General features: G+C 38.1%; 1 protein-coding gene across 2 annotated transcripts; it reads right to left on the reverse strand.

Annotated features, from left to right (window-relative positions):
* Positions 1-597: 597 nt before the first annotated feature.
* On the reverse strand, positions 598-5,431 carry zc3h14 (zinc finger CCCH-type containing 14). Of its 2 annotated transcripts, none has more exons than XM_079255901.1 (17): positions 5,292-5,431; positions 4,913-4,955; positions 4,714-4,828; positions 4,553-4,593; positions 4,253-4,421; positions 3,750-4,062; positions 3,496-3,656; positions 3,204-3,304; positions 2,941-3,099; positions 2,756-2,824; positions 2,443-2,581; positions 2,114-2,316; positions 1,884-2,022; positions 1,662-1,801; positions 1,274-1,350; positions 1,074-1,180; positions 598-866 (listed from the first exon to the last, which is right to left on the reverse strand). In XM_079255901.1, the coding sequence occupies exons 1-17, from the start codon at positions 5,325-5,327 to the stop codon at positions 863-865; spliced, it is 2,016 nt and encodes a 671-aa protein (XP_079112027.1). In that variant the 5' UTR covers positions 5,328-5,431; the 3' UTR covers positions 598-862. The 2 variants fall into 2 exon arrangements, with proteins under 2 accessions (XP_079112027.1, XP_079112026.1); XM_079255900.1 differs by having other exon boundaries at positions 1,274-1,353.
* Positions 5,432-25,889: the final 20,458 nt, after the last annotated feature.

A 25,889-nucleotide genomic window follows, 5' to 3' on the forward strand; every position in this document is an offset into this window, starting at 1 on the left:
CCGATCGGCATAGTCTGCTGCAGCTCAGAGCTCCTGGACTCAAGCAATCCTCTAACCTCAGCCTCCCTGTAACTTGGATTACAGGCGCGCGCCACCACACCCGGCGAAAAACAGACACCCACATGGAGTAGTTATTGTAAATAAAACTGATCATTAGCTGATAAAAAAAACTGCATTCACTTTATTCTCATGAGTAATTTGATAAGCCAATCTTCTTCATGCTCCCGTCAATCTGTAAAATCTCTATGTGATCAGATTTCAGAAAGAAAATAACCAAATTTATATTTCAGTTCAGACCTAAATTCTTCTTATTTAGTCAGACAGAAATTAGATGCCTCTGAAGTGAGATGTTTTCAATCTAGCAACACATCTAAATATCAGGTGTGAAAAAAAGAAGTTGGGAACATTTTCTTGATTCAACACTGGCTCAGAGGAGGCTTTATTTTCACGTTTTCATGGTGCTTGTGTTTCAATAGCTCCAAGGAAATTAAACAAAGCGTAAACGGACCTTCCCAATGCCGACTAAATAAATGTCACTCTTAAACTGACTTCATTTAAAAAAACAATAATTAAGTAACATTACATGTGGGACTGGTCCTTCCCAATGAACCAACATTTTAAAGAACAAGAGATAAGCAGGAAATAAATATCAACTTTGTAGGCAAGTGTTTAATATTTTGTGCACATCAGCAAAAATTGAAACGTTCGACTTACAAAACTTTTCTTTAAAATCCTCCCAAAGATACATTAAAAGAAGAGGAAACAACAGTTAAATCTAATAACGAGGCTCCAAAAAAACCAAACAAAAGACAAACATCCTGTCATGTTGATCATCAAGTTTTGGCCAAACTGTCCGGACTCTTTAGCTGTGAGACAGAAAGAAAACATTTTGTTAATGCAGTACAAACACCAGCTGCACTTGAGTGATCATGTTTATGCTTTTTATATTTAAATAATTAGCCACTAAGACAACAAACAAATACAAAATATAAGTCGTGGTTTTATGGAGATCCTTGATGAAACGATGAATATGAATCTAATGTGGCGTTCAGCTGTTTCTGCTATTCGTCTACCTGCTCTGTGCTTTGGTCCACTTCAGGGCATGTCTTGGAGGCACAGCTGTGGTGGGATGGTAGAAGGTGCATCCGACTCGTTTACACTGCGTCGCAAAGCGACATGGCTGTAGCAGACAGTGTAATAATTGCTTTAGAGTTTGTAAAGAAACAAATATTTTATGTCGAAGGTTTTCTTGCAAACCTAAAACTGTGTTTACCTTCGGATGATAAAATGGGCAGTCCATCTTCTTACACTCTGGGAAAAAGCGGCACACACTCGTTTGCGCTGGCTGCACTGCTGTGTACACAGACATAGATGTAAAAAGTGTATTTCTGATTCATCACTGCAGTTCTGTAATTAGTAACATGGTTAAAAGTATACTGATGTGTGCAGCAGAATCAGATGATTCTGACTCAAAAGGCAACTTTTTAGGTTACTGTATGGTCACTATCCGACTCAGATTTTCATAATGTGTAACACTGATCCACCTTTATTTCCCCTTAGAAATATAATCAGTGAACAATCCAGTTGAGAGGAAAGTCCAGCACACATGATTCAAGACCATAATAAGCAAGGACAGGACATGCACATCAACAAGAAGTCACCTGGTCTGGGTGCTGGAGCTGCATTATTTCTGCGGCTGACATGAGTGAAAGGACAGTCCGGTTTGGTGCAACGGGCATCGTATTTACAGTTAGGATGCACGAAGAGGCATTTATCCCCAAACTTGCAGTTGGGAAAAGTCCTTCAGAAAAACAAAGTACACACAAAACATAAGTTATGCCTGAAAGCACTCAAACATCATTTGTACAACTGCTAACACTCACTTGCACTGTGTTGTTGGGTGATGGTACACACACTCATCTCCACTTTTACAGACTGGCCAGAACTTGCAGCGCTCCATAACCTTCTGTTTCTTCAAAGGGATGGCATCCTCATCTGTCACCTCAAAGTCCATCCTATCATCTGTCAAAACAGGACAGGCTGTCAGGGATGTGGAGCATGATTTAAGTTTAATCCCCGAGAATCGGAAGGAATAACTTCTAGGACTTCTCACCTTCTGATGATGCGATTGCTCCCTGGAGTCTTTGAAGGATACTAACTTTGGGCTCTCTTTGGACATGGCTGGATGTCTCATTAACCTTTGTGGGTGGTCTCACATCATCCAGCTCCATATCTCCGTCTGCAAGGTTACCCATTGGGCTTGGTACTCCGTCTAATGTTACTATGAACTTGGGGCTGGCAGAGTCCCCCCCTTCCCTATCAGTATGAGAGAGAAATTAAGAAGAAACCATTGAGAAAAGATCAATCCTGCAGTGACAAGTCAATGCACGAACATATGAATGAACAGCTCAGAGAACATTACAGCATGGTACTTGAGCGTACCTGGCCTGGACAGTGCGAGGTAAAGCAGACTGGACTTGCTGCTGACTTCTGGCTGGAGATTCTTCAAGCAGCGGGCGACTCATTATAAAAGAGCGTCTGTCAAAGGTCTTTGCATCACTGCCAGGTGTGACTTCTCCAACTAAAGAAATGAAAGGCAAATATTAAAAGCAGAAACTTTAATGCTATGAAGGCTGAACTTCAGTTGTTTTTTTTTTTACGTTCACTTAAAATTCACCAAAACCTTTATTTTATTTTCTGTTGTCAATAAAGGTCTTCATCTAAAACCGGTTAACTAAGCAGGAGCAACACTCACTATATTCATTCTGCTCTCTTCCATCATTGCTCTCCAACTGAAGGCGTGAGGCTAAAGATCTGGTTGGAGCTGGAAATAAAGTCACAAACTTAGATGTATTTTATGTTTATTTATATGGCTGTCACTCAGAACAACACTAAAAGAGAACTTTTAAGTCTCTAAAGTCAAATTTACTTTCTACATACCTGTTGTTCTGGACGGAGGTAGATCTGCACTCGTGTAGGTCTGGACTCGGGGGGCAAGGCTGTGGAGGTGTTCCTGAACTAACTGGATGGCTGCGGTCATCTCCTCGCTGCTAGCTAGGCGAGTACGAGGCGCTACAGGAACAGTCTGTCTCTGTGGCACTGTTGGGACAAGGTCAATGGGAGACGGCAGTAATCATCGCAGATGACTTCAGGTCCTCAAGTTCAACTAGAGTGAGTTTACAGTTTAGAAGTAGGGAACATACTTGTTGGGTAGGTTGTAGTTTTGGTGATTGAGTCTTGTGCCTCAGAGATGGCCTTCAGGATCAGATTTCTGTTGGCTTGCTTGGCTGGTGGGAGAGTAGGTCTGACACAACAACCGCAATACTGTTAAAATTCAGTCGAGCATGTCATTGGTAAGTTAAGACAGTCCCACGAATAAAAGATAAAATACTAAAGAACTATGGCATTATAAAACAGATTTTTAAATAAACTCTTTTGCATTAATCTATAATAAAACATCAGTGTTTAATAATAATATGAGGTTTTGATACTGACTTCCGTTCCTGTTTGGAGGGGAGAGAGACTCTACTGGACAGGCCTCTGCCACTATAGCTTGTCTCCTCTTCTTCAGCATCATCACTGTCTTCATCCGCTTCCCGGCTCACCCGCACCACCGAACTCGCAACTGGTGCCTTCCGTTTCCGTGACAACTCTTCCTGTTGCAAGATATAAGCATAATACTATACTTATGGACTCTCCATCACACCAGTCTGATATGTTGGTAACAGAAAGTGAGAATCTCCCAGCACCTTGCTGGATCCAGTTCTGGAGGTCCTGCCACTCCTGCTGTCCTGCTGTCTGATGTGAGAGGATCCTTCTGTAGATCGACACAAGTCTGCAGAGCTAAACTTACTTTGACCAGGTCTGTAAATTTCAGCTGTGGGTTTACTAGCTGCACTGTGCGTACGACTGTGGTTGCTCCCAATTTCGACAGGTTCATCAGCAATGAAGTCGTCGTCCATCTCTGGTTTGATATCAATTATAGCCTCTGAGGGTAGAGCCTCCACAAGGGGCTTAATAGCTGAGGTAAGTCGAGAGGAGCCTTTTTCGAGGGTTCCTCTCCTAAGAAGGAAATACAATAAATTTTTTTTTTTTTTTTTATAAAGACAAAGCAAGTTTATTTATATAGCACACTTCATGTACCAGACATTTCAAAGATTTAAAGCATTAAAGTGAAATGCAAGAGGCATTACAAGAAAATTAATATGTAATCACTGTCATACAAAATATAAGTACAAAATATTTTATGTACCTGCTTTCATGAGCAGAACTGGACACACGGGCTTCAGCCTTATCAGAGCGTGAGCTGGATACAGTCAGCACCTTCAACTCTTCTGCTCTGCCATTTTCACCTGCAGATAAGTGACTCTTTCCAGCCACAGCAACAGTGTCAGACTGCAGCTGCCTGAGAGACGCAGGCTCTAAACAAACAAGCAGATAAACAGAAGAAAATATAGTTCACATATTATTTATAAGACAATAAATGATAACATCATAGAAACAAGTTAAATATGTAGAAAGCCTTGTTTGGATTCAATGAAACTTGACTTACCTCCAGCAACAGATCTTAATTTCTCCAAGACACCATGTAACCTGAAGGAAAGCAACACAATAATATTGCAGCTTAAAACGGCATTTGTGTTGTTGCTTTATAAACAAATACAAATGCAAAAGCAGATCACAAAGAAAAACAGATCTCTGCTTCAATCGTACCATGCTGTGAACTTAAACGTGTTGTTTCCAAGGAACAGAGAGAGGTCGTCAGTCATCTGTTGGGGGGTTTTCTTGTTTGCTACCATAACCATGATATAGTCTGGAAGCTCATCATCTTCAAGAAACAGGACACATAAAAAATGTTTAGTTGGATCAAACACAAGCTATTGCCTCTGAGACAATGGTTTTACGCACTTACCGATATATGCACCAAGCTCTTGAAGTTTGCCTTTGATAGCAGCCTGAAACAGATCAAATATATAAGTCACATAATGAGCTCTTTACATTATATGAATAGCATGCTAGCTCCGCTTGTATCAGTCATGACAAAAACCTGTGCTACTCACTGGCACAGCAATAGATTAAGCACACTTCAAATTTCTAAAGAAACTAAAAGGCAAGAAACCTGCCTATTGGATATCTTATGAAGTTAAATATGAAACCATTAGCCTTGCATAAAAATAACTGTTCTGCTCGGCAGACAATGTTGAGCTAGCAAGCTACTAAGCTAGTAGCGGCTCTTTTACGGTATTATGAACTGGGCTAACAACTTAAAATCAAAACGTATCGTTACTCACTCTTATTTTCTTGCTGATTTCAGTCCCGATTTCCATATTTGCTCTTAAATATAAGCAAATAAGTAAACAAAGAAGAAACTATATGTATTTTTTTACACCTCAAGACCACTAAACAACGAGAGGCAAATATGACACAGATCACGTGATTGTCGAAGGAAGCCGAGCAGGAACGAAAAGAGACTTTACTTTCGGTACATCATCATCATAATCATCATCGTCATCATCATCCACGAAGTAGGGAGAAAGATTTGACTTTGTATACTCACAATATTTCAAATGGATATTGATAACTATACAGCTTACATTTAAACAATGTGGAAATGAAACCATGAACGGATGCAGAAGTTGTTCTTACTGTGGCACAACTGTTTTGGATTTGCTGGTCATTGTGGTTGAAACATAGGTTGAAACCATCTTATTCTTAGTCACTTAGCCCTCATTTAGCACTTATTTCAGAAAATCCATATATTTCCCCCAACTAAATATAGAGCATAAACATAACAACTGTGAATCTACATATTTACCCACAAGATGGCAGAAGAGACTGCCATAATGTTTGAAATGCAGTTTAGGACATGTGAAATGAATTACATTGTATTTCTTGGAAAATGTATAAGTTTTCAAGAACAGATATCATGGTCTTTGGTGGTTGTAGGTAAAAATGATTAAACCCCCATTGCAGATTGGTTTATTGTCAAAATGTAAAAACTAGCAGCTGTTTGGATTAAACAAATCAAGCAAGAAGCATTTTATTAGCTCAGCACAACTAATATCATAAGTGGTCTCAGATTACAGTCTCAAAATTAAACATCATCTTTGTGACAAGCATTTTTAGTACTTATTAAACACCTTTGTGCTTTTATGGCCTGCTGCAAACGTGATGCATAGCCAGACACCGGCTTCCAGCAGTGTTCCTGTGAAATGTTAGCCCATTCCTCGTGGGCAAATGTCTCCAGTTCACTAATGTTTTTGGGTCTTTGTGCTGCAACTTCCTTTTTCCAATTCCACATAAGATTTTCAGTGGGATTTTAGTCAGGCATTTTCAGTGGGATTTTAGTTCAGTCTATTTTCCAGCACTTCTTTCGCAATCGAGCTTTGGTGGACTTTGAGGTATGCTTGGGATCATTGGAGTGTTGAATTAGTAAACACTACTAATGATATTAGTTGTGTTGAACTATTTAAATGGTCCTTTGCAAACATTTGCTAGTTTATATATTTTACCAATAAACCTAATTTTAAGTGTGCGTTGAATAACTGTGATGGTACTTGTGGCAAATTTTGGTGGGAAAACTAGATGAATAAAAACTTTTACTGCAGTTGAATGAACCCTGCCAGCCATTACTTTGTCAGAACCCTTACGCCATATCTGATTTCAGCACCCAAAATGTTGAAAATTGCTGCATGTGTCTTGGACTTTCTAATGTCCATAGCTGTATGTTTTCGCTCTGCAATTATTTCCTGTTTTTCAGACCCTCATTGCCAACCAACAATGGCGGGAAGGATCTTGCTTGCTGTCTAGAAAAATGTCTGACACGTTTTATGTCGCAGCCGTCTGCTTCATCTCTTTATGCTTTGTTTACAGCATTCATCAAAGCTCATGAGGAAACTATGAATGTTGACTGTTCTTATAGCTGTTTTGGCACATTTGGCACATTTTGTGTGTATATATGGACATTATTTCCAATAGTTATTTATACTACCGTAATGCATTTGCTATTAAAACATTAGGTGAAAATGGCATTTATGTGTTATTACAGGGGCCCAGTGTTCACTGCAGTAATCATGGAAACTTCAGTATACGGTGCTTCCCATTCATCTTCAAGGGTAAGCAAGAGGTGTGAAGAGAGCAGCTGTTTTTTGTCTGAGTTTAGTGAATAAGAGAACCTTGAATGGCCTTGGTTGCAGCTCTGGAGATGAGTTGAAACAAATCCAGCTGGGGGCACAGAGGTGTGATATCTCATTGTTGTTCATTTCACTACCTAATTGGATCAAGGGAGAGGCAAGACCTCTACAGTGACCCATGTAACAATAGTCTTGCAATAACATCCATCAACAGAGCTGAAACCGTACATTCATACACAGTTTGCTGCTGTTGTGTGTTGCATGGTCTCTGAGGCTTTAATGTGCAGGTATTTGTATTTTATGCACCTCTGCTGTGCTGTGGTAATAAAATTGTACATTTCAGTCAGAACAATGTGGATCCAAAGTGCCTTAATGGTTATGTCTTTAAACAACTACAGGAAGATGGGATTATGATAAGACAGAAACTCTCGTAAATCACCTACATTTGAATACCTTCACTTATTTGCCTTGCCATTCCTGGCAATGACTTTAGTATATGCTTTTTTTTTCCTCTTCCTCTTCCTTTTTTTTTTTTTTTTTTTTAACATTTTCAGCTCTACGCTGCATGCAATACTTCAGGTGACACAGGATGTATTTTGCATGGAAATTTTCTAACCAACCACAAAAACAACAAAAGATAAGAGTGCTGTGTGAATAACAGTTCTGAGAAAATCGATGTCAATTCCAACAGAAATGTTTTAAGTGACTGTCTGCACTGTATGCATGTAACCACAAGTCATTCTTTCTGTGGCGGGCATTGGGCTCCTTGACACACCTTCAGAGCACTGTGGTTATTGCACTTCCTTTTTCTATGAAATGTAATGAACTAAGTGACTTATGTTGTGAATCAACTGATCAACTTCTGCAAATTCTTAAACCACATGTGCCTTGATGACGACAGTCCTGACACACACCCCTTTCCTGGCCCAAAGACACAGTGAAGCTCTGCAGAAATCAACCTCTGAAGTCCAGGGAGAGTAAAGCTCTTCAGTGTCACATTACAGTTAGGATAAGTCAAGATCTTGCCTTAAGGCTGGAAAAGAGAAAGAAAGGAGCCAAAGGTGGGAGGTTACGGAGGAAAGCTTTTAAAAAAGACATGACCGGGGAGAATAATTCATTGCACCTGCTCTGACAATGTCTAGAAACTCTATACTGGCTTCTCTAGACAAGATGACACATGCATGAATGAGGCTGCTGCAGCTGGGTGCCAACACACAATCACACTTTTATACTGCGCACACACACACACACACACACACACACACACACACATACACGCACACACACAAATACACACACAGACAGACTTGCTTGTAGTAACTCAGTGCTCAGAGTTGCTCAAATTCTGTGCAAAAACAGACAATAACACAGAAGCAACATCTAAAAGCCTTTAATGGAATTAGTGGTTAGCTGCAAATAAAAAGAAAAATATAATGAGCTCAAAGGTGCATATAAATTTTGTTTGAAGTGTTAATCACAATAGAGCACATCATAACCCCCCCCCCCCCCCCCCAACAGTTTCCAACAGAAACTGTTTTAAGTGGCTGTCTGCACTGTATGCATTTAACCATGCCCCCCCCCCCCCCCCAGATACTTGAGGATAAGTCCAGATTTGATTTAAAAAAAAATAGTGGTGAAGCTTTAACTCATTAGGCTGGCAAGGAAGCAAAAGCCCGTTAAGATTTACAGCTGGTGTAATCACTGCTGCCAAACCTGCTGGAAGTTCAGTTCAGGGACTTTGTGGATGGCTGCAGGCTTTTCCATCATGATGAGTCAGTTTTATGCAGCTGGAAACATTTTCAAATATGCCCCTTTCTGTTGTGTAGGAGTGCAGGTCAGGGCATGATTTTGTTTTTAACTCCACACTCCACAACCCGGAAAGTGGTCTTCACATTTTAACTCTAATTTAAGGAACTTTGTTAACTCTACAGTCTGCATTAGTTGAGCTTCAGTCTCAGAGGTATCATGAGAATGCATCCACTTTATAAGTAATTGGCCCTTAGGAGAGCAGTATCATTTTTAAGGACTGGTTGTTTTCTCTCTGTCAGTATTTGCTTTCTATTTTGTCTCACACACCAACCGCCCACACAGACTGGCAGTGCTTTCTTAGGTTCCTCAGCAGATATGATCTGGTTGACTAAAATACATGCTGGTTTCATAATAAAATGAGAACAGCGATTGTTTGCTGGTCTATACATGTATGTCACGTTGTTCTTGGAATTGGGGAGATTTTCTTTTAATTTTGTCAAAGTGAAATGAGAAGATTACCCATATCACTTATATGATGGATGTGAAGCTGCAATAAACAGTCCAGAATCACAACCAGAAACAGCAAACTTGGCCCCATCAGAAAGAAGCAAATCTGTGTACTAGCACCCTAAAGCTTACTCATTAATATTTTCATTCTAATTAATAATTTCACTACTTGTGAATCTAAACATTAGGTTTTGGAGCTTTTTTCGTTCAGGAATCGAGTTTATTTTGGACTATATCTTTATCTTTTTCCTGATTTATTTCTATTAATGCATTCAAACAAAAGTTGTTTAAAAATACATTTAATGATACTGTGATGGACTGGCGACCATTCCAGGGTGTACCCTGTGTCTTGATCAATGACTGCTGGGAGAGGCTCCAGCTTCTCTGTGACCCTAATAGGTGGATGGATGGATGGATTGATAGATTAGAAAATAAATGAATGAATGATTATAGCTTAGAAAAGAGATTAATTGCAGTGAAAGTCAGAATTTAAGTTAAATTAGATCTTACAGTTTCAACTTTTTGAACTAATACTCTGACCATTGCTCAGACCTGGTCAATGATATTTTCATGAAATTCCCAAAACTGATGAACAACAGCAAAGTTTTCATTAAGTGAAATACATTTTCCAGTAATTTTAATGGGTACATCTTGAAAGTATAATTTGCTTCCTCTTTTGCGGCTAGAACTGCCTCGATTCTTGATAGCATAGATTCAACAGCGTTTTGGAGACATTCACAGACATTTTTGTCCAGATTGACATGATGGCATCACACAAGTTTTCAGCTGAACATCCAAGATGAGAATCTTCCAACCCCCTACATTTGAAACATTGGTTTGAGATGTGGTCACTTTAAAGCTTCTGAAGTTGCCGTGTTAAAGAAACCAGTTTGAGATGATTTGAGTTTTGTGACACGGCACTTTATCCTGCTGGAAGTAGTCATCAGAAAAGGGGCATACTGTGATCATAAAGGGATAGGCATGGTTATTGACAGTTGTTTAAACCATGCTCAGTTGGTACTAAATTTATCTGAGTGTGTCATGCACAGTGGTGTGTAGTCAGTGTAGGTAGTGCCTACCCAAGGCAGAAAGAAATGAATGTAACCATTCCATTTAAATAATTAGTTTATATATTTTCACTTTCTTTTATAATTATTACTTTTAATATAATCATTCAGTTGACAATTTCCGGTGCCCTGTAGTGCCTATTGATTTTAAAACTGATGTAATTTAGTGCTTTGCATAGCTCAATACAAAGGACTCAACAGCACCTCCTCCTGGTCAGGCAGAGAAGCTGCACAACCCACGCCTACTCTATAGTGGAGGCCATGGGCATATTCCTGCTCTGCATTTTCTTCTCATGTTGGCGCAACAATGTGTGTTCACGCATGCACAATCCATTCCCCGATGTAAAATCATATATGATAAAATCAGATTGCTACGCTGCATTTTTAGGTTACTGCACTATGTCAATGGTCTATGTACGTTCAAAAGGATTAGTGAATTGGCAATTCTTTCTCAAAGTTGGTTTACATGCTCACCAGAGTGATGACCCTGCTAGAGAGGTTTTTTTTTTTTTTTTAATGGTCTCTTACGATGTTGATTGTGTTAGATTTAGCAGGCACTTAGATGCCTACGCCATTAAAATATCCCCCACACCATGACACCACCACCACCAGCCTGAACCACAGACAGAAGACTTGATAGATCCACACTTTCATGTCAACTCATCACACCAAATAACGTCTCTCTAATCCTCTGTTGTCCAATATTGGTGAGCCTGTGCAAACTGTGTCCTCAGTTTCCTGTTACGAGCTGACATGAGTGACACCCAGTGTGGTTTCTGCTGTTGCAGCCCATTTGCTTCAAAGTTCAAGATGTTGGGATTTCAGAGATGGTATTCTGTGTTCCTGGACTGGAACCAGTGGTTCTTTCATTTCTTGTTGCATTTCTATCATCTTCAGCTATTCCATCCATTTTCCTCTGAGCTCTGACAGAATGCCATGGCAGAAATATTTTTACTGGATGTTTTCTCTTGTTTCACAATTCTCTATAAACTCTGAAGATGGTGTGTCATGTTCAAAGTCTACATATTGGTTTCCCCCCATTACGATGCACATTTGAACTTTTTATATTGACCATGCTTATACCCAAATGTATTGAGTTGGTACCATGTGATTGGCTGATTAGTTTTTGTGTTAACATGCAATTGAACAGGTAAATACCGGGAGCAATTGTTATACTCCTTTTAAAGGGTTTGATTCCAAAATAATTGAAAAACAAATAAATACAACAACTGAACAAGACTCATACATGTTATTTATTCTTGCAGAAACCCATGAAGTATGCTTTATAAAGGAGTTGATAGTTTTCAGGTTTCTGTCACAACAGAAGAACAGAACAGATAGTTTTCTGTCATAACAGCAAAAGTGTATCTGAGAGTGGCAAAATGAGATACACACACACACACACACGCACGCACGCACACACACACACAAAAGCATAAAAATTTATTTTATTTTTTTTAAAGTAGAAAAATGGGGTCAACATTTTGCATCAGTGAAACCAATCACGTGATCTGTGTCATGTAATATATATATATATATATATATATATATATATATATATATATATATATATATATACATATATACATATATATATATACAATAAAAATATTATATAAAGATATTATACACATGTAATATTATTTAAAAATATTGCATGTGTCTGTAGAGGTAAAATACTGTATGTAAAAAAAAGTTGCTTTTTTAAAAAAAATTAATTGCATGAAAGGGTTAAATACAAGTGTATTTTGGGGTGTTTATTGAGTCCTTTTCAAGACAAGGAGCATGACAGATGCATAATTACATATGCATTTGATGACTTGGTGGACTGAGACGTGTTGTTTGCAGCTATTCGGGGCAGCTGAAGCCTATAAAAAATCCTCACACCTTGGCATGTCCCATCAAGATGTGCAACAACCTTAGATGATTACATTTGCAGCTGGTTGGCCTCAACAAGTGCACTCTCCAGTTGGACAGCAAACTTGGACTCTCTGCAAGGAATGAAGGCTGCACATAAGTATGGTTTCAAACATTTTACAGCAAGTTAATATCTCAAATGACATTTGGAAGATATACACCAATAACATAATCATCAAATGTGACACAAGCAGTTGTTAAAACATGCTACAGAGACTACTACCCTCTAATTCTTCTTTTTGTTCCCCTGCTTTCTCCTGTTACAAAGCTTTTTCCTGCTCTTCTGCATTTAAAACACATTTGGTTGGAGCTAATTTGAGTAATAACCTCTCTGTAAAGACAGAATAAGGGAGTTGATGAGGTATTGTGAAAGTAGGCCTTGGTGAAGGGGCTGACTGGCTATGTGGTGGAGCAAGCTGTGCGCCTGTTTGGCTTTAATTAAAGTATTAGCAGGAAGCCGGGCCGTGAGTTCACCAGTAGAGCAAAGGAAGGAGAGGTTTCATGACGGGACGCTGCATGTGGTTTGGGCTAACTCCATGAATGTTCAAAGATGATTGTCTGTGAAAATCTTGATGTTTATAATCATACGCATAATTATTTTGATTATGTTTGGGGATACTTGTGAGTTGTCAGATATTTTTTTAATTTAATTTTAATTATTAGTAATTCTCACTTTCATTGTGCAGGCTGTGATCAGTATGACCATTGCTTCCAGTTTGGCAGAATTATTATTACTGTCATCATAGATTATTCTCTAGTTTGTTATTTTATAAGGGACTTTAAGACGGCTAATGAAGTCAAGTAATATACTTCTGTTAAATATTAGTAAATTCTAAATCACATGAGATGCACCAACACCCACATGGAGGACTTTCCCTGCAACAGGAAATATTCATTTAAACAGGTTGTGGGTGTAGAGTTTCTCACTGTGTGACTCACTGCAAATACTTTGAGACTGAGAGCTGCTGCTATCCTTAGCTGTATGAAAAGCTGCTCATGTTTTTATTGTATGGAAAGCTGTTAAACCATTGAATGCACATTGTCAGCCATCCTTTCTCCATTTTCCGTGTTGTGCACTATTCCATGGATGTTACAATAGATGTAGAATGCATTTTACAGGTCTACACTTGTAGAAAATCAGATTTCTGTGCAAAAATAAAATTTTTTCATCGATATGAATACTTTGAAACTATTTATATGCTCAAGCCATGAGGAAATGCATGGAAGAATCAAATCAGGACAAGCTAACAGGATTTCCCTTTATTGTGATTTCTTGTTGATGAAGTCCCTGCCCTCAGTTCATTGTCCTTAGCATGACTCACCCACCTGATGATACACCTCATCCAATCTGTTCTCACTCTCAACATCACATTCTGTCATTTTTTCATGACCGCTTGTCATGATAAATCTGTGTAGAGAGACACTGTCAGCAGTAGTTTGAGCAATTAAACAATGTAAAATAGTATATTTTCAAATAATCTCATGATCTTTTACTCTCTTAGATGTGTTGTAATGAACAATCATAAAAATTACTAACGTGTTGCCTTCATTAAAGCATGTCAATAACGTAGAAAATTCAGCCTCACAAAACTCACAATGAAACTGCAGAAGAAAGTTTAATCTAAAGGTAAATACAGGTAAATTAAATGCTGTGAACCTAAATTAAAGGGATTAGCAGATTTGGTTCTGCCTCAGATGACCGGCTGAATAATCACCAATAACTGTTTGTTAAAGGAAAATCGGCACCTTACTGTACATCTGTTAAATGGAAGGATTGGATTTGACCAACAATTTAGTTAATAGAACATTACAGAGGCTTTTACTACAAAAAGTTTATTTTGATCATCTGACAAAAATTATCACTATATGACATCATGACATTATTTGTGAAGCTGGAAATGAAGCCAGTTTTTCAATCTCTGATATGTGGGTTCATTTAAAATGGGTGGTGTTGGCAATAGCTGACCAATCACAAAGTGGTGTTTGAAGAAGAATGTTTCAGAAAAGAAAAAAATAAACCTAACACCACCAGTGAGAAATTTAAATACATAAAAAGTTCTGAAATTTGTGTATTTCTTTTCTGTAACAGTGCTTCTTGGTTCAAATAAATTCTACCAAAAGCCAGTTTCTGTTTGAAACGGTACCTAGAAGGAAAATGTAATTGTGAAATGGGCAGTAGAGCAAAGTATGTGATTTGTTAGCCAGACTGGACTGCTCTATATATTCAATACAGAGCTTACCAGGCTAGTGCTTTGCACCCAAAATGGTCCTTGAATCTTGAGTGTGACAGTGAAAAAGAAAACAAGAAACAAACAAACAAATAAAAGAAAACAAAACAAACAACAACAACAGAAAAAAAAAACCTACAGTAAATTTACATTTTTTAATTAAAAAAATGTTTTTTTTTCAACCACTCCATTTTCCAGGAGAATTTAGTGGTCAAACTAACCAACATATAGATATTACTAGTGAATGGGAATATATCTTGAGGAAAAAAAGAGGAATTACTTTTTTGTAACTGACAATCCACAGTTGAAGCTGAAATTACTTGTCAGACCCACTAACTACTTACTACCAAAAGCACAAAACACAATACGTCATAAAATAAAAAGCTAATTATTGACTGCAGATATTTTTGAAGAGTTGTACTTGTTGTTGTTTTCAAAAACTATTTATGCTTTTTATTGATTACTGGGATTTTTTTCAATGCCTTGTTTTGTACCAGTGAACATTCAACTTACATTAACCTGATAAAAACTTGTATAATAAAGGACCTAACCAGTGTAATTTACAATATGCTGACTGTATCAGAGCCAAATGTCATGATGAATAGTTTATATAAGCCACTATGAAGTTTTTACTTCAACTAACTGGTCATAAGTGAGACAGATTATGGTGGACAAACACCCATAAGACATAATAATTATCCTGTCTTCATGTAAAATGAGAGAAGTATTGAATAGACTACACACATTTGATAGTCACATTTGAGCCTGACAAAAGTGGTTTAACTGTAACGTTCTTCTGTCAGTCTGTCTGCCAAGTCTTTGGTCTACAGTCATTACACTCTGGTGTCAGACTAATGCAGTACCCATTCAGCTATCAGCTATCTTCATCCAAACAACAATCACAAAAGATTTAGGCTTCACGTTGTCTAAATTCCCAGCAGATGGATTTTAGCTGATCTTGAATCCTACAGATGTCAAGAACTGTCCAAACAACATATGCGCTGAAGTGGTCATTTTCTGGTCATGGCCTCTGGGTCTGAACTATGACCTCATGCTCCCAACGTATCTATCAGCACTCATTAACATTGCTCCCTTCCTGCGCCACAACAAACGGCTGCCCAAACCCTTTGCTGTTAAAGGTGGGGGAAGGAATTGTTCAAAATTTCTGGTTTTAGAGATTTACAAATGGAAACAATTACAATTATTATCATCATTATTTCATTTTATTATTTTTTTGTGTGTATATGTGTGTGTGTTTTCTTACTCACAAGTCTCACCACAGTTTAATTACACATTCCCACAAGGACAGCTGCTATAGCAGAAAATGAAATTCTGGAGGGTAAGAGAGTAAATTAAATATAAGTTTTCAGTCTATCATTTGAGCTCATCTGTCAGCACTTCCATTGCCCTTGTACCCTCAAAAGCCTCCAGCTATAATTATGTATCTAGTCTGCTATGAATGAGGAGTGGCCTTAGGTTTCCAGCTTAATTACCTTTGTGTGAATTTCACTGCTGGTGTTACTGCATGAATGAAGCTGTCAGACACATTACCTGACAGGGGAGGAGAGGCTGATATTGAGGAGCTGGACTCGGGGTGACAGGTTTTGGGAGATTATGGGTGTTAGATAATGAAAAACAGCACCTGAAGATGGGGGGCATAGTTTACATAACTCGCTTTTTAGTTGATTAAAAACACATGTTTGGTTTACCTCATACCCTCATGCTTTTAAAAATTGTTTAATCTGGAGTGATTAGTTTTACTTTTGTATTATTAAGAACAGTGAGAATTCTGCTTTCCCAGCAATGCCATTTATTATACCACAAACAATTTTATTCTGAACGAGAAAGTTTCAAGTGATCCTAAAATTCACAGAATATTACTTTTCTAAATTTAGCTTACTTCCAAACTTAGCTTTTCCAAATTTTTCCAAATTTAGCTTTTGAGCGATTGCAGTTATATTTTTAATAATGTCCAGAAGATTTGTGTCCCGAGGGGGACATGATTATTCTCTGGGTCCAAAGCCCAGATAAGAAAAGGCAGCCTAAAACATGTGCCAATTCACCTCAGCATAATAATTTGTTGTAGTGACCTCTTCAGATGGAGTAGTTGAAAGTTGAACAATAGCATTTATTGTAGATTGTGGAGTGTCCTTAGAAAGGTAATGTACCACTGGGGACCAGCCTGACCCCTTGTTCAGAAGTAAAAAAGAAACCGACTGTGTTCTACCACAAGCAAAAAAGAAAGAAGTTTATCAATCAAACACACACTCACATGCCAATGAATTCATCACAGGTAAAATGGGATTTAGTTTCAGGGACACTTTGACATATTGTCAGGAGAAATTTGGGCTTAAGCCACCAGCCATCTGACTGACAGACTGCTCTTCCTTCTGAGCAAGTAACCTAAAAAACAAATAAAGATGAAGGAAAATAATTTTAAAACCTTAGTCATGAATGTTATTATTGCACATTTAAAATAATCAAAATGCACAAATCCGTATATGAGGGTATACATATCCAGATTGTACCTTAGGGGACATAAACGTTCTCCTACTTTGGCCCTTTTTTTGGCAGTGCAGGGGCATGGAGTACACCCCAAAATAGTGTCTCGTACTTTGACTGAAATATACCTAGACATGGTCCCTGCAAAGTGTCAACTCTAATAGTTATGGAGACTTAAAAGGAATTTCTTCATGATCTTATGACAAATAGTACAAAAATAAATCTCATGACCAGTTATGAATTTCTAGATGGATACAGATAAAAACTCCGGGTGTGCTCAATTTCAGACCACATTAAAAGCATTACAGATGATGGAAATGAGTATAAAACACAACAAATAGCAAAATCCTTAATAAAATCATAAAACTAGTGTGGTGTGTTCAGATCTCAGTCTGTATTAAAGCTCTTGCTGCAGCGTTCTGTATGAGCTGCAGATGTTTATGCTCTTTTGAGGAAGTTGTGTTAAAAAACTATTACCATAATCCAGTCTACTGGAGATGAATGCATGGATGAGTTTCCCCTGATCTTTCTGGGAGTCTAAACTTTCAATTCTGATGATGTTTCTAAGTTGATGAAAAGCTGTCTTAGTGAGAGCTTGGTGTCATTTCACCATGGTGTCTCGTGTTGGCTTAAGATGCTCTTGATTTTTATAAGTGCAACATTCAAGACTTCCAGATTGAGGTGATCCAGAAGTCCATCAACTAACTCTGCAGTTGTTCTTGGTAACAGAGCCACTGCCTTGAGAAACTCTGCACTTGTTCTTTTATTAATGTAAAGAAGCAGGTTGTTTGGACATTCTGAGTGATCTGTAAATCAAACAAGAAGCAGAAAATGTAGCCATAAATATTTAATCTTTGACTGGAATACAGCAAGTCCTTCAAATGAACACATGGTCAAAAACAGAAGCCAGTCATCACAGTAAAACCAAAACAGAAAAGATGGCATTTCTGCATTTATGAGAAAGAAGTTTCAAGTGTCTGTCAGTGTTCGCAAACCTCTTTAAGTGTTTGTGTAAAGTTGTGGATGAAGTCAGTCTGCTCCTTGTTACCGGTCTGAGTTGAAAGTTCAGCCTGACTGCAGTGTGAGAGTGCCTCAGGCTGTTCCCTTGGTAATCTAACAACCATCAGGGGTCATTGCTTTGTATGATAATTATAGAGCACACGCTCAGCAGCTGTATGACACATGCCAGTGCAAAACACACAATTTCTAGCACATTTATTATATCTGTCATGAACATGACTCCAAGACTGCTCAAATTGTATTTTTACCTGTAAAGATTCCAATTTGTGAAATGTAAAAAATCCACTGTAAAATGCAAATTTGATGCTTTCCTCTAAGGCACACATGCATTTATGCACTTGCAAGGTAACAGGAGTTTTCCTTGATACTTTTTAAGTTACGTATTCAGTTCTTGTCATGCTGTTTTGTTTGGCTACATGATGCGTAACTACTCATCACACAATATGTTCAGATTTGATCTGTTGTGTTTGTCTCGTTGTCTCATACCTGCAAAGTAGAAAAGAACCTGCAAAGACAGGACTATGTTGACACTTTTCCTCGTTCACCACAGACACAGGGAGTCTGGATCAACACACTGTGAATCCATGATCCACACAAAACTGAGTCAGAGGAGTCATAGGAAGTCATCGCCACAATCTGGACCCAGTCTGGGAACAACAGAGTGAGAGAACTCATTGTATGCTGCCTTCCTACACAGGAAACAACTGTCAGTAGCTATGCACTGTAGTCTAACCTCATCTATCGACACTGTGCCTCGGGGCTTTAATAAATGAGTGGAGGATGACTAACAATGGCCCCAAAAGCAGATTCACATCTGCACCGTTTCCTACCTGAACTGTGGCAGAAAGACAACAACATGATGGACGGATGAATCATTGGATTTGCATCAGCGCCCTCTGTGACCCTGGACAGGATATCCATGCATTAGAGATGAATGGATGGATGGAAGGATGCATGGAAAAGTGACAAAAAGATGATCCACTACCAATTAGACCTTCAAAAAGACCTACAGAAAGGTTGTGACCCAGAGGAAGATCCAGGATTTTTCTGTGACAGGGTCTATATGGAGGCCACGTTGTAAAATGGAGGTCACATAAAAGGTCAAATTTCCATGCACACCATAAAAATTCAGCGGACTTCAACATGGCATGTGTACCTGGTCGTTATTACTCCCTGCAGTATCATGCCACAATTTTATTTGTTAAATTTGACATTGAGAATGATGTCACACCTAAATAATTAGAAATACCAGTATCTCACTTCTGAATACGGTTTATCCACATCATTTCTTTGCTTATTGCCATGTTGACGATGTAAACATCACTGTAGTTGTAAGTAGTGTTTAAGGTGCTGCTGTTTGTAGTTTTTACCAGTCAGTACAGAATTAAGCCACAACTGAATGAATTTTGGCACTTTACAGGCCAGTCCAATTTCTCTTTGGATCCACCCAAGTTATGACCTCATCCTTTATTCTGGTGTTGTCGGAATATGGAGTGTCTTGTTCTCTGCTACCTTTTCTCCTTCTTGATTGAAGTGTCTTCAATTTGGTCACCTGCGCTTTTTTGGAGATGATATGATCCTTTTGGCTACATCTGCCAGTGACTTTAAGCATGTACTCAGGGTTGAGGCCATCTGTGCCATAGCTCTGTAATAGAAAAATATATCGTGTCACTTCATGTCAACAACAGGGTTTGTCCCAAGTGCATGACTTTAAGTATGTTGGGTAAACTGGATGCTTTCTATTTTAATTTCCAAGCATTTTGCTCATACACTAGAATGTACAGGCTGGCTAGCACTGTGGCCTCACAGTGAGGAAGTTGCTGGTTCGCTCCTCGGCTGGGGCAAGGCTTGGTCAGTGGCCTTTCTGTGTGGAGTTTGCATGTTCTCTCAGTGTATGCATTGGTTCTCTCTGGGATTTAGGACTCTGGCTTCCTGCCACTGTCCAAAGACATGCATGTTAGGTTAATTGGTTACTCTAAATCTCCCATAGGAGTGAGTGTGAGTGGCTGTTTGTCTCTGGTGGTCCTGCGATGGACTGGCGAGCTGTCCAGGGTGTACCCTGCCTCTCGCCCAAAGACTGCTGTGATAGGATCCAGCTTCCCCACGACCCTTTACTGGACTAAGCAGTTAGGATAATAACTGACTGACCATCATTGAAATATATAGTTGTACTCTTCATTGTCTTACAAGCATTGAATTTATTTCTTAATTTAGTTCTTACAGAACTATAAAATCTGCTATGCATATCAAACACTGTCAATTTGAAGTTGTTCATATAACTTGTGCAAAATTGCAGGGGACCATAAGAGTGCTGTAAAACCTGATTGTAAAACCTTATAATAACTAAATTACTGTCAATATTTCACAGAAACATTGACAGTAATTGAACGAAGCATATTGGAAATGTATGAAAAGAAGAAGATTGACATTTCGCTGGGTCTGGCAATTTATTTGAAGATATTATGTGCCCATGTACCAAGATACATTTTACATATTTTCGAAATATTTAACTATTCTTAGTTTTGCTGTTCAAATTTTCAAACATCAGTTTAATTGATACAATGTGGATATGCCACAACATGGTGGTCCTAAGCGATGCCATGAAAGGCAGCTAAAAGCTTTGGATCCAGTTGCTGAGAGCAGCTAAACACGAACTTATCAATATTTGATGCAAATGACAGGTCAAGTGCCTGTGTATAACATGAAAGCTGAAGCTCACAGCGACAAATCCAGAGAGAAAAATGACCTGTCACAGATTATCTCATCTCATGTTTTTAGTTTGCTCTCAGCTATTCCATCAAGGTCACTTATAGCCACCACAGGTTAATGTTTGATTAAAACATTTTGACATCCAGCAGTGAAGAAGCTGGGGAGGGCCCTGAGGAGTCAGCTGACCAAAAATCAGAAGGATGAATATGTCAGTAAGAATGTTGTATTAGTTAGGTGGCCTAATTTTTTTTAAACCCAAGAATCTATTTGCCTTGACTGGGTTTTCTTTGGGCATGCATTAATGTTTTTATTCCCAATCATTGACAACAGAACTAATTCTTGTTTTTCCACTCAGAAAACTGCATAGATAATAACAGCCATGACAGATCTTTAATTAACATAACTACAGACAAAGTCATTTATATTTGTTCTTGAGTCTATTGCACAAAAAAAAAAGGAACAAAAAATATTTACAAAAGTTCCAAAGAATTAAAAGATAGAAATATATGCAGAGGTTGGTGGCTTCCTCTTATTTTGTCAATGCTAAGATTTCTTCAGTTATTTAATAACAAGTCAGCAGATCTTTTGGCCCTCTCACCCAGTGTAAGAACATAAACCATCACACTGAGCCGTTCTTTCATCTGGCCACAAAATGTGTCATAGAAGTGGAAAAGCCAGCTTTGAGCCTGCGGCGTAAATTCCCCCTGACAGGACTGCTGAGATAGCTGCGTCCACAGCAACGCTCAGAGAACTGTCTGCCTCGTCGTCCACACGGCAACAAAGCTCACACAGTGGGCCTCAACCAATCAGGAAGCTCTGAAGGTGACAGGCCCAGACCAGGTCTTCCTCCTCTCTCTGTCACTATGGCTGCTGAAGCTTTTTTGTTGTCCTGAGAGAAAAACACAGAGTGGGAAAGAGAGAGAGAGAGAGAGAGAGAGAGAGAGAGAGAGGTTGGGAAGTAAAGCTTGTATACAGCTTGAACATTAATTTTCTCCTAACGTGCAGTAGATTATTAATGTTTAGTGAATGTAAACATCGCATGTGTGAGTTTCTGTGGGTGGTGCATTTTATAGTTCTCACCTTTTTTTATTTTGTGGGTAGATTGGATACATGTGTCTGTCTGCATTTCTATATAAGTCTAGACATTAGTACCACAAACGGATTCTGTGAATATGATAAAAACATTTGCGCAATCATGATCCTGTTACTCATATAATGAGAGAAAATTCTCATAGAATCTGAATAAAGAATACCAAACATCAAGAGTAACAAACCTTCAACAAGACTTGTGCTGGACTTTTTATCATGAGTGACTGCGAAGTGTTGTGTATTCACAGTTTGCAAAGACAACATTTAGGTTTGCAGTGCAGAAACACTGCAGTTCCTTTGGTTGTGCATTCCATAACAGACTGACACGGAGATTACAACATAGCCATGTGAGTGAATTTCTGCTTTTTCTTCAATGCATTCTGCTAACAATATGCTTTTAATCCTCCACCTGTGCATGTTTGAGGAGCTAGGATTTTTTTTTTTTTTACAGACTAGCTGTTCACCAAGTACTTCCTCTTAAGTCCCCTCAGTGAGCTAAAGGTCTGTGAGCAATGAAATAACTTTGACAAGAGACAGACAGTCACAATGGATTTATTGTGAGTATATCCTGAGGTGACCTCCATTCTCCCTCAGTGTGTGTATTATTGCTGGAGCCTGTTGGAGTCCATCTGGGTGTTTGGATTTAGTCGCTTCGATCTTTGCCAAGAACAATACTCCTTCCTCTTGCGGCCTGGCTATTCTGCTGGCATCACTTCACAACTTCACTCTCACATGGAGTCTTGGCATCACACCTAACCAATTAAGATATTCTGTGGAAAAAACAACAACATAAAATAAAACCATTTCAGTGCAAACATTTATTTCTGATAGTCAATCTTCCATTTGTACTTTGATTCAGTTAATTCCACACTGATAACAGGTGGTACTATGCTTACTTCAATTGTTGCCTTGTTTTTGCCAAAGTTGTCTTCTTGTCTTATCATGATTTGTGATCTGACAGAAGAAAACCAGAAAATATGTTATTCATCCTGCTGCATGAGGTTTTTCAAATGTGTCAGAAATGAAAAAAAGATAGATAGGTACAATGAAACCGGGAGATGTGGTGGGGGCTCACACACACAACCTATTCCCACAGGAGAAAACTACAATGCAAATTTATCAAATTTATCGACTCCATTGTGACCAGAGAATTTTCTTGTTTTGTTTTATTGTACCTACACAGAGGTACACACTAGGCCTTTAGCTAAAAAATTAAGAAACTTTTGTCTGTAACGTTGTTTTTGGGTTTAAGTTGCTGTTTACACTAAAAGTTAGATGGTTAGAAATTAAAAACATTCATGTCTGATTAACTTTTGCAAACAAAAAAAAAAGGAAGACTCCTGCTCAGTTTGTACTTCTTTTGAGAAAGAAGTTGTTTCATTCCCGTCTTCCCAACTTTGTGTAGAAATGTCTGAGCCAGATGCTGAGCCTTTTATTGCTTTTTAAAGGAACACTATTGAACTGAACAACACCGTTTTCGCATTTTGGTGCACTAGTAACAAAGTTTGATTGACACTCATCTTGCATTCGGTCTGTTCTCTTCCCAGGAGTGTGCATAGTGTATATCTGTGTGCCATCAGACTGCGTCAGAAGCAAGTGTTAAGGTTGGAAACTTATGTAAGTGCTTTTTTTTTAATGTGCTTTAATGACTTTGACTAAAACTTTCTGGCAAATAAATGTTATGAAGTGTATTAAAAACTTTAGTGTTTTAAGTGTCTTATTATCTTTTTGTACTTGAACCAACTTTTTTTCATCAAAGGTACAGCTTGCAACAAAATCAGAGGTCACTGATCAAAAGAATTAACATTAAACTGTGTTTCTATAGGTATGTAATCACTTTACTAAAATAACTGTTTACTCTCTTAGAATGAACTGCTTACATCAACTTGCCATACATAGAGTCTACATACATGGAAACAGCCAAATCTTTTAGAGACAGAAAGGAAACAGAGAGCAACTTTCTAAGTTTGTGTTACATGCAACATGGAAAAATTTCCTTTTCAAGCACAATATTTTTTAACTGTATGAAAACTGGCCTGGATGCATTTTATTGCACTTAAGTAATTTTAAACTTCAGCAACCTCAGACATGATGACTAAGATGTTGCACCATCTGTAATGCTTATAATGTTTTTATGAACTTTGAGTTGTCATGAAAGATACAAATAATATTGCTTGCCTTGCATTTGTTTGCCAAATGCATCTAGCCCCTTAAGCATTTCTGTGTTTGATTCAATAAAGGAGTCATTAAAGAAACATGTATTTACATTTTCCCTCTCTCTTTGATTTCCCAGTTTTTTTTCCTCATTTGATCTTCAAATAACTAATGATAAAACACATCATGTATGTTACTGATCAATACTTATCTTTAAAATACTGATTAAATCATATCACCGTAGATAGCTGTGTATGGAGACAGATGTATAAAATAAAGTTTTCGTGTACAATTCTTAGAATTTCTTTTCAGTTCTTCAGTATCATTGTGGAAAAGGGACCTGCTCACTTGAAAAGTGTGGTTTACTTCATGTAAACTGAAGATAGATAAAGCGATGACTATCCATGCTTTGACAGTGTGGGTTATGTGTGAGACATGAAATCATTTCAGCCACCTTCTTATTAAACAAAAGCAATGACAGTACAGCAATCAAATGGGCTATTTTACATAAGGCAATAATAATTCATCATAGTGCATCATATTATGTTTTGTTGTAAATGTTTTTTAAAATGTACAGGAAGACTTCTGTTTGCAAAGTAACTCAAAATCGGTCTAAAATAATGCCTTGTATTGAACAGCCTTTCTTCACTTTCTTTATCTTCATATGTGCAGTTATAAGCACCATCAAAGGCATGCTATATGAAAAGTATGAAGAAAAACTCTGACAATATAACCCTAGTTTGATCTTTGACACACAGAGCTATTGCCCATTTGGCTTGTCAAATGGACTTGGCTGTAAATATAGCTCATAACCCTCAGCTGGCAAAACACCTCTACACTCAGCTGAGGCAGACTAACAAAACATCACAGCACCACACGCTCCGAGTTTTTCCCACGACCGCCTGTCCTCGACAGTTGGCTTTAACAGTTAGCAAAACAGGTGCAAATCTTTCACTATGTAATACATTTGGGGTCAATGCTGCTTGGGCATAATGACCTTGGGTTGGTAAGTAAGTAGAGAAGATCTTTTTTTCTTCATAAACAAGGGCTAACTTTTAAACGGGCTTCTTCTTACATACAGGATTCAATGCAACCTCAACTATAGCGATTACACACTATAGCTGATTTTGTGTGTTTTGCCAGGAATTAAAGTTATCCCAAAAGTAGAAGAAATATAAATAACTTTGTTACTACACGTTACGGGATAGATGTGATAGTATATACATACAAAAATTTCCAGCTAAAAGATCATGAAGCAGCATCTCTTCTTCATAGTGCCCCTGAGTTTGTCGATTTTTCACAGCCTTAACACAGCAGTGAGGAAACAATTGTGTGCTCTCAGTGAGAGGCTCTTCAGGTCTTGCAGCAAGATTAAAAGTACAGGTCATTCCTGCCAGCAGTCATTCCTCATTGGAACAAGACTGCAAATGAATAATTTTTACCAATACCAACCAAACAAATGGGATGAACAAAGAAAGACACACAAAACAATTAAGTTAAAACACTCCTACTTTTCTTCCCACTTTTCAATTCTTATTTACATTCTTAAAGCATTTTAATATGACAAATGACAAACTATTAACATTGTATGCATGTCATATCCTGAAAATTAGCTGTCAACCTTTGGAAATGCTGCTAACTTTGAAGCCTTGGAAATATGCAAAAAGCAAATGTTTACACATGTAAGGACTCCATTCACATGTTAGTCTGAAATGGGACTGAGTGAGGTTTCATATGGGAGGCAAAAGATGGTTACAAAGAAATTTAATCTGACATTTCTAATCCCATAAATATTTCTAATCCCATTTCTAATC

Source organism: Telmatherina bonti, assembly GCF_933228915.1.
Source record: "Telmatherina bonti genome assembly, chromosome: 16".
NCBI lineage: Eukaryota > Metazoa > Chordata > Actinopteri > Atheriniformes > Telmatherinidae > Telmatherina > Telmatherina bonti.